The sequence below is a fragment of the Canis lupus genome, chromosome 16 (assembly GCF_003254725.2).
Source record: "Canis lupus dingo isolate Sandy chromosome 16, ASM325472v2, whole genome shotgun sequence".
In the NCBI taxonomy this organism is placed as follows: domain Eukaryota; kingdom Metazoa; phylum Chordata; class Mammalia; order Carnivora; family Canidae; genus Canis; species Canis lupus.
The window spans coordinates 33,745,676-33,763,161 of NC_064258.1; the positions used below are offsets into that span (position 1 = coordinate 33,745,676).

The window sequence follows — 17,486 nt, forward strand, 5'->3', positions numbered from 1 at the left end:
AATTTTGTTATTTTGTGGCTTCAGCTTCAGGAACCTAAATGCTAGGTAAATTAAGAAAGGAACAGATGAAAACCTCTGTTTTCTGAGCACTTTTGCTTCTTATTAATGACAGTGTAATTAGAGGCACTAACTTCAGAAAACAAAATAAAAACTATTCATCACCACTTCACATCCATTAGGTTGGCTGTTATCAAAGCAATACAAAATCACACACCTTTGAGAGAACATGGAGAAATTGGAAACTTTGTGTGTCGCTGATGGGAATGGAAAGTGGTACAGCTGCTGTGGAAAAGACTATGGTTGTTCCTCAAAAAAATTAACATAAAATCACCATATGATCCAGCAACTGCACTTCTGGTATACACCCAAAAGAAACGAAAACATGGTCATGAACAGATATATTTATAGATGCATGTTCATAGAAGCTTTATTCCCAATAGCCAAAAAGATAGAAGCAACCTGAAAGTCTACTGACTAATGAACAGATAAACAAAATGTGGTATATACATGCAATGGAACATTATTCAGCCTTAAAAAGGAATGAAATTCTGACACATGGTAAAATATGGATTAACCTTAAAGACATCAGTGCCAGGTAAAATAAGCCAGTCACAAAAAGTCAAAAACTGTATGATTCCATTTATACGAGATATCTGGAATAGTCAAATTCATGGAGACAGATATTAGAATGGTTGCTGCCAGGGGCTGGGGGGGAAGAGGAGGATGGAGTAGGGAGTTATTATGTAATGGGTATGGAGTTTCAATTTGGGAATGTGAAGTTACAGAGATGGATGGTGCTAATGGTTGCCCAACAATGTGAATACTTAATGCCACTGAACTGCACACTTAAAAAAAACATGGTTAAAGTGGTAAATTTTTGGTTACCATCACTGGGGGGGGGGGGGTTGCCGGCATTAGACTACAGTCCAAAAGGCTAGAATTTTTAATAAAATTCCTGCTCTGATGAAAGAAAAGTTGCTAATGATCCTGAGAACAAGATGCAAGCAATCTCAGTGGACAGGAATGAAGACAATGGAGGAAACAGCATCTCAGAGGTGTCAGGCTTGCAAAGAAGAGCCTGGGAAATTTCAAAGCTGTGGCCCTTTTGTGCTGATACATGACAAGGAGCATCCCCCACTCTGAGCAGAACATTCCATCCTGGCAGTCACCAAAGAGCCCTCACTGCCAGGATCACCTCCCAAGGGCGAAGTCTAATGACAAATTCTATTTGAAGCAAACAGCCATCCTTCTCCTCCTCGTAGATAGCTGCCACGTTCTGTACAGAGGTGCAGCCAGGATGTTCCCTGCAGTGGAGGAAAATGCTGCCACTGCATCTGCTGCTTCCCTGATAACACATCGTGGCCCATGGTGTCTCCAGGGCTGACTGAGACAATGACGGAAAAGGAGCTCATTATTCATCGGAGCCCAAATGGATATGTGCCATCCCACACTCAGTCTAACCAAGAGCTGACGGGATGTCAAAAACAAGGGGGCAGGGAGGGCAGAGTGAAAAGTAACTCATCTAAAATCTTTTTATTACTTCTCAGGGATACAAGCAGTGCCTTTCCGTCTTCAGTTACAGGAATGGAACTTACATTGCTGAGATAGTTAAACACCTGGGGGGGGGGGAACGGAGATCAAGGAAGAACATACAATTTCTGAGTACTGAGATTTAGTACCCAAAGTGAGCTGGAGTGACGTGGGAGTGGGTCTGCTCAAAACAGTAATCGGGATTCACTGATGATTCAAAATCCTTTCTGTGCTTGGTCAGTCTTTACAACAAGGGCATTTTCCCCCAGCTGGGGCTATAGACTACACAGAATAAATATTATACAGAAATAATGGAGGAGAAACTAATTTGGAGAAATTAAACCACCTTTTTCTGCAGCCCCAAAAGTAGATCCAGAGATGGGCTCCGGGTGGTGAGTGGAAGAAACAGTGTCCTGGCAGGATATGGCTCTAAACGCTACTTCAGTCTCACCAAGTTAGAGCCCTGAAGAAAAAGAACCAGAAAGGGTAGGGGTTTTTTTTCCCCCTTCTTTCAAAATTTAGCCTTGAACAATGATTGCCACTACCCAACAAGCTGGGGGGTGCTTCCATCATTTACTCTTTTAAATTATTCAACAAGTATTTAATCTACACTTAACCACTAAGCAATATGTGCTTATCAAAGAGGGAAGAAAAGATACAAACTCAATGAGGGGAGTTATAAACCCAGGGCTTTAGTAAGCTCAATATTTTATCTTCCTTAGCCTCAGTGGCAATTCCTAGACTGGAGACAAACACTTGGGATGACAGTATTACTGCTGGAGATTTCCAAATTTAGCAAAGCAGACAAAGCCTCACCTCTCTTATCATGCCCCCTCCATGCTCAGAACCCCCAGATGTGCCCACTACCAAGACTCTAGTGCCCTCGTCAGGAATGTCCCCTTGTGCTGGGCTCAGTTCAGCTCATGTATTTTGGCACAGCAGAGCAAAGAGAAAAGAAACAATTCCCTCCTCCAGGTTATCTTGGCCCAGCATTACCTCCTAAATCTGGCTACCAGCTCCAGAATCATGCACCACTCTGAGCTGTTTTCTTCCAGTCCCCAGCAGTCTGGGGCAGATATCCAAAGCCAGAGCCTTGGGCTTTGGGAGAAAAAAAATCTGAAATTGAGATACAATGCAGATTACCATCTATGTCCTCATGAGATAGAAAAAAGAGCCTATTGGACACAGAAAAGACCACCTACATTCACAGTATTGTGATCTATCTTCTGATATATTTGGACTCAGCCAAATCCCAAGGTGTCAAGAGAAGGCTAATGATTGTAATGATAAACAGCAATCCTATACTTCAGTCTCTCACAGACTAGGATCCACTCATGAGCCTCATTGTTTACTTAAAGCCTTCCCTTGCAGTGTCCTCACACAGGAAACAGAGATGAAGGGTGTGTGTGTGTGTGTGTGTGTATATATATACACACACACACAGTCTCAGGTAGGAACTGGTAGGACTATCTCCCAAGTAGCATCCAAGCTGTGGGTAAACTAAATTTGGGTTTGTTTTTTGTTTTTTGTTTTTGTTTTTTTTTGGTTTTGGGTTTTTTTTTTTTTTGGTTATTATGAAGAACAAGATAAACATTTTACTAGGTCATAATGGAGTGAACCAAGGTTAGGACATAGTTTGCAAGGAACCTATTTTCCATTGGGAAAAATATACTGGTTCTCTTAAAGATTAAAGATTAAAAAATAATGTAAATTACCACATATGTATCTCCTCTCTAGCATTCCTTGATGGCAAGTCTAAAGTGTGTGTGTGTGGGGGGGGTCCTAAAAACTGGATCTACACCAAACAGAGAGGAGTCAACCCATTTTAAGCTTTCAATTTCGCCAAAATTTCTTTTATTTTATCTACTTCAACCTGTATGGATCATTTAGGGATAGAGAGCCAAGCACACCATGGCACTAAACAATATGAAAATACAACCTCTCAACCAGCATTTACCTCAAGTCAGTAAGCCTTAAGCCTATATTCTGTAAATTCTCAAATAAATCAACTTTAGACTTAAAAGTAAGACAGAATGTACCACTCATCAGTTGTTACATGTTACAAAGTGACCAATAATTGGGGGGCAGTAGCTAGATCATATGGTCTTTCATAATGCTACTTTAATTTTATCTTAAATTTTATGATAACATAAGAGCACAGAGTAACATGTGCATGCACAACGTTAGAACACTCCTATACAGATGGGAATCTGTCCACTAAAGTCATTTCTGTTAATTAAAAATAAGAACATTAAAAAGGAGTTCTCACTTTCTCATGAAAACTTTGACTAAGGCAGGTTACTTTATTATTTTTGGCAACAAATTGCATGAGTCACAGGAATCCTAATTTTTTACCTTTTGTTTTCATTATATACTTTTTCACTATTTACTTTTAACGAATGTAATGGTCAATGAATCCCTACCACTGTTCTTCATCATATACTTTTTGTTTTCATTATTATGATTTATTTCTATAAGGCTAGTCAAAATACTCATCCAGTAACACCTTATGTGTAGAGAAAAGCTTTTCACATCATTTAAGCATATCAAAAACAACCAAACCAAACACCTAAGTATTACTAAGAGCAGATGAGAGTTTAAAGGTCTTTGGGCATCTGGCCAATTCATAAATTGTCACTGTAATTTAAGAATTTTTTTTTTAAATCTTGTTTATAATAAAGAAAAAAATAACAAGAAAATGGGCATTGAAGCAAAGAAGATTCCCTGAACAATGAATAGATTACATATGACAAGGGCAATAACCTGCCCAATCATATCTTTTGCTCAACATTTGCTATAAATATACAGGCCAACAGCAGAACAGTTTGTTGCTTTACCCCTCTGTGTGTTTAAGTTCCCCGGTCTAACCTGATATATTAAGACATACAGTAAAACTTTCCCTAGATTCCAAGGACTTACAGATTTCCCACAACTGATGAGAACTATCCCCCAGAGCTTATAAAATATTCTAATTCAGATATTTAAATTACCCTTTTAGAACATTTTTATTTCAGGGAGTCATTTTTCCAAATGACCAATCGTGGTGTCATTTTTTTTTATCATAAATATAAATGAATATATAGATACAGTTCTCTCCTTGACAGAAAGAAGTGTTGTGCATATAGATTTTAACAGTAAGAGTTATACAGTCTAAAGAGAACAGTCACAAATGCTTGGGAAATTAAATTTACATGTGTATTTATGAAATACAAGCAGTCAAGCTGTATTGTATCTGTTCCTATTGCTACTTACTTAATATAGCTTTTATTAAGAATTATTTTCTCCAGTGCTGGCTAGAAAATCCCTGCAGCATTTGTCATTTTCATAACACTGTAAGGTCAGCTCACTTTATTAAATAGTTATTGAGGATATTAAAAAAAAGGTAAATGCCATTTATCATAAATATTTGATAAACATGCTTATGTTATCGATACATTCCAGTATTATGGGATATACCAAATGTTTACATTGGACTGAAAGACGACGATGTATAAATCTTGCATGGCCCCATTACATATGTTAATCAACATCAGTATTTTTACATCTTTTTGGAAATCGTTTTCTGCCTAAAATAACTGCAATGCTTTGAAAACTAAAGTTGTAGTGCAACAATGATTTGTTTGAATAACAGAAATTTAATTGAAGAGCAAATTATTTTGCATTCTGATTAAAAACCTAAACACATTTCTTAGCTTGTTCAGTGAGCAAAAGCAAAAGACCAGGAAGCATTTAAATAACCACAAGAAGTGTATGTAATTTATTCAAACTTCAGATATAAAGCAAACAAGCTAGGAGATTCTGTGTTGTCTTCTAAAATACACTAAACAGTTGGTTTCAAAAGATCCATTTTTCAAAGAGAACTTTTTATACAGATACTGCTCAGGAGTTTATCTTAGGTGGGGTAAAAAAAAAAAAAAAAAAAGAGAGAGAAAGAGAGGGAAAAAAAATTCAAGGAAGACTCCTATTAGCTCAATCCTAAAACTAATCTGTTGCATGTGTAATTTCTACACCAGGAAGCAACTTGCAGGAAACACTGAAGCTGAGCACATGACAGCTGGAAATTGTTCCCCGGGGTATGATATCACAAAATGACTTTGCTATATTCCCCCTCCAGTCTGGCATCATGGCTCAGGCAGGAACACAACCATCATGCCCCCAGGGCAGCTTCATGTCCTTAGATAAGAACCCACTGCCCCACCACTCTCCTGAAATCTTTTCACCAGAAGCACACAGCACCAGCTCAACCAGGACAAATCAGCCCCTATTCTCCCTGTGTTTGTTTGTTTTTTGTTTTTTTTTTTTTCCTCAATTTGTGCTCCTTTGTCTGGTAGGTTGTGAGTGACATTGTTAACGGAAACCACACAACTGGGTGCATTCACAAGTTTTCAAACACTCAGGCACACACCTTTAAATCCAATGTTCCAATGTGGATTTACTGAGTTTACATTATATAAGATGCTCTTACTCTTTACTTTTATCCCCCGATGGTAGAATAACTTCTATGCTCATAAAAACGCAAGAGAAACTTTCAGCACGATTTCCGTCAGTCCTTAGCTAAACCTAATAGTTAAGGTTTCACTCAGTATCCTCACTTGAAGTACCTAAACATATGCAATAATTACACAAACCTGTAGCAGTAACTTCATGATTTCTTAATCTATTCAATTATATGCAGAGAGATTTCCAGTTCATTTTAAAAACCTGTTTTGCTTAGCATGGCCAATTTTATATGTATTTCCTTTGGCAAACAAAAGGGCAAAACCACCTTCCTGAAGGTGTTCCCCTTAGAAGCACAAAAACAGAACAGTATTCCTCTAGGCAACATGAATATTCCATTTCCAAACATCCTCTGGATGCTTATAAGAACTTTATCCCTAAAGTCTGACGTTTATTTCTAGTCAAAACACAAAACACCATCGCTAATCCAGTAACACACCCCGCAATCCTAGTAATCATTGCCAACTATGATCCCTTTTATATCCATTTCCACCATGTATAGTTCATGATTCACAACTCATGATTTGGGGTAAATGCAAAATCCTTTCTAAATTACATATAATAAAGCGTGTGAAAATTGGACAATAGTATGGCTTAAAAGATCTTGTTTCAGATTCTATAACAGACTAACATGTGCTGCAGTACAATGGTGTTGAGCTTTTGTGTTCCCTAATAAGACAGCTCCCAGCAGAGCGTTTCCCATGTTTTACAGTGACATCTATCAGCCAGACCCGGGGAATCCCAACGTCACTCAGCCTTCTTCAGCACCACTGTCTGAGAACAGCTTCTGTCCACAGAGTGGTGCAATCTGAACAGGTCTGGCGCACAAAGTGCATTGTTAAAATAGGGAAATGGTGGATAAGCAATGCTCTTCCCTGTCATCAAAACCAAATCGTTAGGTATCAATTAACTGCAGGATAGTAGCACTACAAATGCCAACCAGAAATTTAAGTTATTGGCTATCATCCAATACAAATTTGAAAGAACCGACGCACTTTGCATCACAGGCAGACAGAGCATGGCGTGGTGCTGAGTTTTGCAAGAATTCAATTAACCCAACCATCTATTAGATACATAAAGACAGGGAAAAAGCTACAGTGCATGTTAGAATGTATGATGTGCAATCATGTTAATTCATGGTTTGAGAAGATACCCTGCTATGTTTTAGTGATTGTATGGTAATCAGGAAATTACATGGATATTTCGAACCTAGGAATTATTTTATGAATGGCATAAACGCAATGCCACCTCAAACACATAATCAGCTAATTTCTCAGACCTGATCATACTAAGGAGATCTGAGAAGAACACTTTCCAGCGGTAAAATGGGAAAGGGTCTGGGAAATTGATGGCTAAACTTCGCTTCGCAAACCCTTCTTCAGGGCCTACACGAGAAGCTCCACACGCGTATCACGTTTATCTGTTCCGATTCACTGAAGCGCCAAAACATACTCCCAACCAAAATACTGTGAAAACAAAAATTCTGGAGAGGACTTCACCAAACATGAATGCCCCAACTTCATACTTCTCGCATGCACCTATTCTGTCTGCGCCTATGTGTTGGACATGGAGTTGGCCAAAAACCCCGTCACATTCCTAGGGGAATCTCAGCGCTGTGTGCTTTCCTTGCGCGGGTTCCCCCGGACACGGACCCCCGACCACCTCCACGCTCGGGGCCCTAAGGGGAGGAAAGGCGTGACAGTCCCGCCGGACTCACCCTTGCTCCTCCAGAGCCCCCCCCCCCCCACGGCGGCCCCCGCAGGCACCATCAGCACCTCCTAAGCACAAGCAAGTTCAACGATGCGCTCGCGGGAACGCAGCCGGCCCCTTTCCACTGTACTTGGTGAAAGAAACCCCACGGGATGAAAAAGTTTCAGGCGGCCCCAACCAAGGAGCAAACTCGGGCTCTCCAGGGAACAGGTAACTGGAGAAGGCTCTGCCTGTGGAATCCAACCCGCGAAACCACCTCGCGGAGCCGCTCAGCGTCCACAGCCCGGAGCTCAGCTCGTCAGCCCGCGTCTGCCCCGCGGCCGTCGAGCCCCCGGGCCCGCGACCTCCCCGCCCGGCCGGAGCGCGCCCCGAGGGCGAGGCACTTACCGCACCGCTTGCACAGCACCCGGCTGACCTCCTTCTTGAGGTTGCGGCCCGTCTCGAGAGGGGGGAAAGAGGCTCGGAAGGCGGCCGGCGCGCGGCTGCTGCTGTTGACATCCGGCTCCATGAAGAAGATGTACCTGCTGTCCTCCTTGAGCCTCCCGCAGGAGGGGAAGGCGGGGTGGCCCCAGGCCCCCAGGCGCACGGTGAGCAGCGAGTCCTTCTTCAAGCCCCCGGCTTTCACCGCCCACACCTGGTGCACCTTCACCAGATAGGGCGCCTCGTCGTCTCCGGGCTCGCCCGCGCGGGGCGCCGGGGCGCTGGGCCGGGAGGGCACGGTCCCGTGGGCGGCGGGCAGCGGGTCCGGGGCGGGCGGCCCCCGCGCTCCGGGCCGGGCGGGCGGCTCGCGCTCGGCGCCCCGCGCCCCTGCCCCGGCCCCGGCCCCGGCCCGGCCCCGCCGCGCCCGCCGCGCCCGCCGCCGCCGCCGTCCTGTCGAGTGCCCCCTGCTGCCGCCGCGGCGGGTGCACCTTTCCCTCGATCACCACCGCGGCGCGCTGAGCCAGCTCCTGCACCGAGCCCACGCTGGGCGGGGACGAGTAGCACACCGAGGCCCCCGCGGGAGCCGCCTCGTCGCCGGCGGCCGCCCCCGGCGCCAGGGCCGCGGTGCACAGCAGCAGCAGCAGCGGCAGCAGCGGCGGCGGCGAGCGGGCGGCGGGGCCGGGGCCGGGGCCGGGGCGCGGGGCGCGGGGGCCGGCACTGCCCGGGCGGCGCGGGGAGCGTCGCCATCTCATGGTGTGAGGTGCGTGCGGGCTGCCGGCTGTCGGTTCGGACTGTGCTCGCTCTGTCGCGCTGCCTCCCTTTTCCTCTCCTCCTCCCCCCGCACCGCTCCTCCTCCCCCCTACCCTCCTCCTTTTATTTATTTATTGGGGGGGGGGGGTGTAGGAGAGTTGTTTATGGGAGGAGGAGGAAGGGGAGGAGGAGGGAAAGGAAGAGGTGGGTGGAACCACCGAAGGGCCAAGAGGTATAAGGGGGAAAAAAAATTTAAAGCAAAATAGAAAAGAAAAAAAAAAAATCCGCTGCCACCGCCTCGGTTGCTGGGAGTGACAGGTCCTCCCGCCGCCGCCGCCGCCGCCGCCGCCGCGCCCGAGCCCTGCTGTCGGGGCTGCTGTCACAGGAGGAGGACGTGGAGGTGGAGGAGCTGCTCAGCGGGTGACAGTCCTTTGTGTGAAGTGATGCTGCGGCGGCTGCCGAGGCTGCGAGCGGGCGGCTGGGCGAGAGCGAGGGAGAGCCCTGGAGGCGGAGTTGCGTGCCTGGAAATCGCTGGGTGGCCGCGGCGGCGGCGGCAGCGCCCTGCGCCGCGCCGGCCTGTTTACCTGCGGTCGCGCTCGCCCCGCACCCCGCGTCCCCGCGCCGATCCCCGGGCCCGGCCCGCGAGTTTGTCCCCCGCGGCCTCGCCGTCCCTGCGCGCCGCCGCCCTCCCGGGCGCCCCGACTGCTGCAATGGGAGGCCGGGCGGCGAGGAGGCTGCAGTCCGAGTGGGCTGCGGAGAGGCACGGGGAGCGGGGGCGACGCTTCAGCGCCCGGGGACCTGTTAGCCGGCGCAGGACGTCCGGCCGCAGCGGGGAGCGGGGGCACACGCGGGCTGCGGGCCCGCATTCCAGAAAAGTTTCGGGTGAACTGCATACTTGAGAGTCAGAAGGGAGCAACACGTTCACAGGGGACCCGCCGCAATGAAAGCAACTTTGTATCACGCTCGCTCTCCTGCAAACGTGCACACACACGGCGCTCCAGGTACGACGCCGCCCCCGCTCGATCCTCGGGTGACACTGGAGTCTTGACCATCCTTGCCTTTTCGTCCGTCCACACCCTTGGCTCCCCATGATTTTAGGACATGTGTGGTACTGCTGATACGTACGACGAGCAAGGTTTGGGTAAAGTAGTTGCTCAATAAGGCAATTTTGTATAAAGTTTATGACACCTCGTCCACTAGTCCCTTTTGTTGAATGATTAAAATGAAACGAGAGCTGCTTCTGTGACTGCCGGAACAGAAATCTCAAACCTGAGCAGCTGTAGGTTACATATTCCACCTGAACGCCCCACCACCCCAACTTTACCCTGCTCCCTTCTCCCCTCCCCCACCCTGCCCCGCCAAATTTCGGGAGCTATTTGAAGACAGGAATTCGTCCCCCCAGGCGTGTTCTTTTCAAACAAGTACCACGCCACAGAAGGAGAACGCATCTTCAGCATTAGAAGAAAATATTTCCTCTTATGCTTTTTTATGGTGAAAAGATGTATTCAATGACCTCATAAAACTGAGTTGAAGTTGTTATCCAATGGCCAATAAATCTACTGGGTGAGAATCGAAGATTTTAAAAGCACTCTTCATAATATCTTTTACTTTAGGATTCTACAAGTTGCTTCTAGCAGCTTATTAAAAGTGTGTCACTCAAGTTTTAGATTTTTTTGGTGTAAAAATAACAATAAGATTTATAAGCCACAAAGATTTTTTTTTTTTTCCTTGGCATAATATAGTTGGCTGGGAAACAGTGTGCCACTCCCTCAAAGTCCAGATTAGAAGGACAGGGTCTTGATGCTCATTGTGTTTCAACTGTGGGGATTCCTATTTCTTAAGCCCTGATGGTGTGCTTCAAGAGAAGATCCCCACGTAGCAGCATAATAGTGCAGGTCTGGCCTCCAGTATGTTCTCTTTAGCGCTGGTGCTCCTACCGATTTAGTAAAAGAAAATGATCAGACATCCAATCCTATCTGGTGTCTTCACTTTTCTTTGACCTGACCTCACATGTTTCCGACTCTCAGCCTTTTTGTAGTTGCAACTTTCTCCGGTGATCTCCACCTTTCAGACCTTGTATCAGACCCCAGTTTTGTTGGCCTAAAACAACATACATTCACTTGGCTCAGGATTCTGCAGGTTGGCAATTTTGACCGGGCTCAGGTAAGGGGATTCTTCTGTTCTCAGCTGGACCCACTGAAGGCTTTGCTAGGGTCTGAGTAGACTCAGATGGCCTAAACTGAGACAGTTCATCTTGAACAATGGGGTCTCTTTCCTTGGACAGGCTTAGCCTGAGTTTGTTCATGGCAGCTGGCCGTGTTCCGAGAGAGTAGCCATTAGCATGCAAGCAAGGCCCCTTGAGGCCTAAGGTCAGAACAGACACCTGGTCACTGCCACCCTTACAAAGCCAGTTCAAATCCCAGGAGTGGAAGGGTAGATTCTCTGAATGTGAGGAACTGAAAATTTGCCTCACCAATGGGCAGGGATATCAGAAGGGAAAGAATTGTGGACATTTCTGCAAACAACCCCCCCTCGACAGTAAGCTTCCTTGGAGGCCCACCTGTCCTCTGGAGCCTTTCTTAAATACTAGCTACTCAGAGTGACCGCTCCCTGCGTGTTCGCAGTGTGTCTCATGCCTCCTCAAATTTGATCTTATTTTACTGAGCGCACATGCTTCAGCTTTACCCCCAACACACCAACTAAATTGTAAGCTTGTTAAAAAGCGGGAACCATAGTTTCCCCATTCCCCCATGTTAAGGCAGTTTTAATCACTCAATAAATGTCAGCTGATTCATCACGGACTGATGTGGTAATGTGATGACCATGCATTACCCCAAAAGTACCCCAACACTGTCACAGGGAGATGGAATTCCAGGCAATAAAAACAACAATAAAATTTTAAAGCACTGGCTTACAGTCATTAAATTGCAGATACCTCCTCTTAGTATTTTACAAAGCATTTTATGTATGACTAAAAATAAGCTGCTTATGTTTGTTTTAAAATGACTTTTTTAGATGTATTTTTTTAAAGGCCTTTACCTAACTCCCACATTTTCTCCTACTCTCTCAGCTAAGTGGTGTTAAGGGGGTAATTCTTGTGGGTATTTTCTGTGTGAAGGTAGGCCTTCCAAGAACAGTTCACTGCTAAGAACTTTTTGCTTATGTATTTCATTTCAGCTTTTGTATCGGAGTCCTCATTTTTGAGGGCACCCACACACTGAAGGGATGTTACCCTTTTTTGCCCTTATTTTAAAATGAAAGGGAAATGGCATTTCCACTATGATTAACATATAAGCTTGAAAAGGGGTATGAATAATTGTTCAGTGTGTTTAAGTGCTTTTCAGAAAAGGGACAACTTAATTTGTCCACACCAACATTTTAAAAAGAGAAAAAAAGCTCATTCTCATATTCATCCTAAAACCACGGTTCTTAAACATTAGTGTGCAGCCGAATCACGTGTGTATGAAAATACACAGATTGCCAGGCCCCATCCCAGAGTTTCTAAAGCAGTAGATCTGAGGTAAAGCCCAAGATTTTGCATTTTTAACAAGTTCCCAGGTGATACCCTTGCTGCTGGTGGAGAGACCACACTTTGAGAACTACAGCTCAAAACTTTAAATTTATAAACTTCAATAGATACAGCATAATAATGCCATAAACACACTCAGGGATTAGATTCAAATATTCGGTGTTCCCTCCATCATGTATTTTTTCTTATCTCAATTTTGCAAAGAAAACAGAGGTTATTAGAGTCCGATGCTTTTTAGCAGATCTGTTCTGACCAGTTTAAGAAGGCACAGATGAGCACTTACTGAATCAAAAGTATGTGTTTCCTTGAGGACTTAACCTTGGAACCAAAAGAAGACTAGGCCTCAGAGCAGTTGTCATCATGTTACCTGGTAATATTTTATCTGCTTAACTAAGGAAAGAACAGATAAAATTATACAGGTACATGTGAAATAACAGTTTTACTAGTTTAGAAAATCTAAAGAGGAAGTCCACAGGGCAATGGTGAACTCAAAAAGTATTCTCACCCCCAGCATTTTATACACGATTAAATACTTCTAAATGGTGGCTATTGAAGGGGTAACAGGAAATCCACAGAGGCACTGCTATCTACTTTATCATCATTGACCAACAGCACACAGAGTTCATACCTCCACCATAAATCATGAAACAACTATACTTCTGGTGCTGGAGTCCTGAAAGCGCAGTCTCCCAAAGAAGCTTCACTTGCCTAGCAGCTTGTCTTGGAACGGGGACCAGGGTCCAGAACAATTTAGACACAATTAACAAGAAGCTGGACTTAAAAGAAGAGCAATTCAAAGGAAATGGTGAATCATAGACCCATGGAAGCCACCCATGAGCAGCAATGTGACAAAATGTCTCTACTGAAGAGTGGCTAGAAAATTAAGGAGGCTTTATTAAGTACCACGTATTATATGAGTCTTCAAGACCTGGGCCAACCCCCTTGAGTCTTAGACACGGGGAGCGGGGGAGGGCCTGGTCACCTCTATCAACACACCCATCTGTCCATCCATTTAGCCATATATTTAATTCCATAATTTAAAAATGGAAATACTAAAAAAAAAATAAAAAATAAAAAAAAATAAAAATTAAAAAAAAAATAAAAATGGCAATACTATGTGGCATAAGGCAGGAATACAGACATGAAAGGTATCTGCTCTGAAGAAACTCAGAACCCAGGGCCGCTAATTTGCATACTTTGGTCTGATGTGAAATTCTGTAGATTTCACATATTTCAGCCCAGTTGAAGGAGAGGATAGAGAATGAAACCAAGAGGATTTTCTGATTTCTTTTTTGTAATTCAAGACACCTTTAAACTTTGTGTCAGGTATGGCAATCCAGAAATCCCATATAGGTTTACTTCCTTACCCCACAGAAGCAACAGCCCTTGCCAGGCAACCCAGAGATGAACATTCCTTGAACATTTGCATTGGACAGTATATGTAAAGTTTGGAGGCATAATTGGCCTAGGGTCATATTCCAGTTCTGTTTTTTATCAGCCCTGTAACTTTACAACAATTCATGAATTTTCTGAGCCTATTTACTTATTTATTAAGTAAGCATAGTCTGCTTTATTTCACGGGACACTTGGAAGAATTTAAACAGCTTAATATAGGGGCACCTGGGTAGTTCAGTGGGTTAAGCATCAGACTCTTGATTTTGTTGGCTCAGGTCTCAGGGTCATGAGATCAAGCTCAGCACAGAGCCTGCTTAAGATTCTCTCTCTCCTCTCTCTCTCCCTCTCCCCTTCACCCCCTCCCTACCTCACACCCTCTCTCTTTCTCAAAAAATAAAATGGCTTAGTATACATGAAAATCCTTTAGAAATTTCATTTATGCAAAATACAGAGTGGATAAACGATATCTTGTCCTCAAGAATCTTCCGACATAGTAATAAAGAGGGTATATTTTGGAAATTGCCCTAAAGTTGATTATATGTCTATTTAAAAGTCTATTGTCAGAAACTCATGACTTCCCAAGGATACTTATTCTTTATTAGACATATCTGACCATTTAAAAGTGCTTTTCTATAATGGGCTGTAAGACACTTATTTAAAACCCGTTCATACAATGCAAACTGCAATTCTCTGGTGTGCACCTATGTCATACCACTGTTTTTTCTAAGCTGAGTCAGCTATGATTGCTGCTCTGGAGCTGGCAATCCTGTCTGTCACCTCCTCTCTCCCACATGTTTACATGAGTTCATGATTTATGGTGGGGGGCAGGAGGTATCGCGTTTTTTGTTGTTGGGAGTGTGTGTGTTCTGAAGGACAAAGGAAGGACCTGCAGAAGAAACAGAGGAGGGGGGAGGATGGAAAGCTGGATGGTATGGGATGTGTTCCCCAAGCTAGCTCAAAACAGGGGCTCCTCCTCATAGGGATAGAATCACAAGTAAAAGCTGAAATGGTCATTGTGATAAACAGCATTGTAGAACTGAAAGACACACACCACGCATGTCACTTCAAAACTCAAGTGAAAAAAGTAATGTGAGGGGGGAAGACTGCTTTCCATTTCTGGGAAGAAGGAACACTGTAGATGTGTCCTGAAGAAACTAAGGGGAAACAGCCAGCAGTGAGAATGTCACTGCACTTGTCAGAGAAGTGGAGGAACACCACCTCTTTAGAAGAAAGAACAGAAAAATAGCAGATTCAGTTCCCACAGGAGTGTGGCAGCCCCCCGGTGGGAATTCCCAGCCATTACCACAGTATACTTTGGAAGAGCTGGGTGTGTGTGTGGCTATTAAGCTATAACCCTGTAATTATAGCCATGGTAGCTAATGAGCTAGAAATATAAGAATCGATGTTAATCTGACTTCCTTGGTACCCTCCTTGGGGATAATGAAATGATGAATATTAATATTATTATTAACATTATGATTGACTAATAATAAACACAATACTATGTAGTAGAGAAGGGATCATTATCATCATCTTGCAGATTATTGAAGCAAGTTGTTGAGCTCAAATGCTGTTTTTATTTTATCACTTTACTGTGAGCACAAATTTCTTATGTCTTATTAGTAGTGAGGCACTATCAATAGATAACATAAACCTTCCAATAGAAATATGCTATTTAAATCCTAAATATATTATACATAAGTCATATATTTCCCCTCAAAAATGAATTTGAAAATGTCATCATACACTGATATTTAAGGAGTAAGGAATATGGATTTTATTTATTTATAGTAACACTTTATGGAGCTTATTAGAAAGCTATTTAGAAATATGCCAAATTTGAAGAAAGAAGAGATTTGATGGCTAAATTTGTTTGGAGTTACATCTTTCTCCATGATAAAAGTAAACAGAATTTTTCTTTCTTTCCAATTATTCCAAAACAATCAACGCATATTCTTAAATTTCTAAGAGATTTCCTTTAAGGATGAATCCAATCCAGGAAGAAACTTATGAAAAACCTGTAGGAAATTAAATGGTCATATTTGGAAAATTTTTCTAAACCTTTACTGTGGCATATGCCCCAATCAAGTCAAAGAAAGAAGGAACTTAACAGCAGATTATGAATCCTAAGACTCAAAGATAAAACCCTGGCACTCAGTTCTCAACAATTTGGCAACTTCTGATTATTTCACCATGGGAGCTCTCAACATCATTCTTCCCTTGGAAGGGTTAGGATATATAGATGGCACCTTCAACCACACAAAGAAGAAATAAATAGATATTTAGACTCAGGTGGAATTAAAGTCCATTTACTTTGTGCGTCTTTTTTTTTTTAAGATTTTATTCATTTATTCATAGACACAGAGAGAGAGGCAGAGAGACAGGAAGAGGGAGAAGCAGGCTCCACGCAGGGAGTCCCGGGTCTCCAGGATCACACCCCAGGCTGCAGGCAGCGCCAAACCGCTGCGCCACGGGGGCTGCCCTATGCGTCTCTTTCTATGAGAATAGAACGCTTCCAATTTTGTCAGTTCTGTTTCCCTTTGATTTTACAGATTGTTCTGCTTTAGAACAGTCCACACATGCTGATAGCAGGACACTTTGTGTTCCTTAACATAAACATAACTCCATGAAAACCACAATTACTTCATGTCAACTTCTAGTTTGTAGTTTTGGTAAAAGTCTCAGTGTGGAAGAGAGTCTGCAACTATGTTGAGGAGTGTAGGAGCCTGAAAAACAGGGATATGTAATAAAAGAGATCAGACCAAGAGAAATCATTAACTTCCTGCCCTACTGGTAGATTATACATCAGTTTTTAGTATATCTACTCATGAAAGAATGGTATAAATAAATATTTTATTATCCACTCCCTAACCTGTTAGAACATCATAAACTTTCCCTTTTAGATTATGCTTTGCACCAGAAACACATCAAAATGTTATAGCATGAAAGAATCCTGGGTGTCTTTTCTGAAGTTCTTAATTTTATAAATGATAAAAGGGTTCAGAAAAAAGTTTTCCTTTCCCGGGGTCAAAAAGCTGATTGTTTTCAGAAGTAGGTTTAGAACTGGTGTCCTACTCTTCCAATTCTGCACTTTGCCCATGAGCTTCCATAGTTTTTACTAAAAGCCCCGTCATAAGCCTCCCTAAAACCCTAGTAGCTTAGGCTTTCTTTCAAAAACCATTTCTGAAAGTGATAGTGTGCCAAATCTTAACACCTTAGAAGCACTGACTTCTCAGCAACTAGAATGTGAAGTTAACCATCACAAAGGTTTACTGTTACAAAGGAGGTCAACCACTAAGCCAGCATTGAGCAGCCTCCCCTGACACTTCTTCTGAAAACAGTATTCCCCCAAAATAAGAAAGAGCTTTCTATATGTTTTCCCTGTTTACTGAATGTGTCATTTTTCCATAGCTAAGATCTTCCCTGGTGTAAGAAATAGGCCCAATTTGGGACATAAGAGAGTTAAAGGCTTTTCCATCATCTTTTCCTGGAATGCCTTAATAATGGTCCAAAAGCCCAGAAGTTTCTCAGGGTAAAATCCAAAACTGACCCCCTATATGCAGGGCAAAGAGAGAACACAGGAAAAAAGTCAGACCACTCCACATTGGGAAGTGGCTATTTTAAAAGGCAAGGGAACTTACATAGGAGGCTTGTC

The 17,486-nt window shown here is 43.5% G+C and overlaps 1 protein-coding gene and 1 long non-coding RNA gene across 9 annotated transcripts in view; both read right to left on the minus strand.

Annotated features, from left to right (window-relative positions):
- NRG1 (neuregulin 1) overlaps positions 1-8,383 on the minus strand; it is a 1,071,954-nt gene extending 1,063,571 nt beyond the window's left edge. For all 5 annotated transcript variants that reach the window (XM_025422885.3, XM_025422814.3, XM_025422746.3 and 2 more), the window contains exon 1: positions 8,125-8,383. In XM_025422885.3, the coding sequence (XP_025278670.3) occupies positions 8,125-8,245 (121 nt within the window). In that variant the 5' untranslated portion in view covers positions 8,246-8,383. The remainder of the gene's footprint in view (positions 1-8,124) is intronic.
- Positions 8,384-15,609: 7,226 nt separating this feature from the next.
- The window catches only part of LOC112644268 (uncharacterized), a 39,131-nt gene continuing 37,254 nt past the window's right edge, over positions 15,610-17,486 (minus strand). For all 4 annotated transcript variants that reach the window (XR_003126291.2, XR_003126278.2, XR_003126321.3 and 1 more), the window contains exon 5: positions 15,610-16,557. This is a non-coding gene — a long non-coding RNA (uncharacterized LOC112644268). The remainder of the gene's footprint in view (positions 16,558-17,486) is intronic.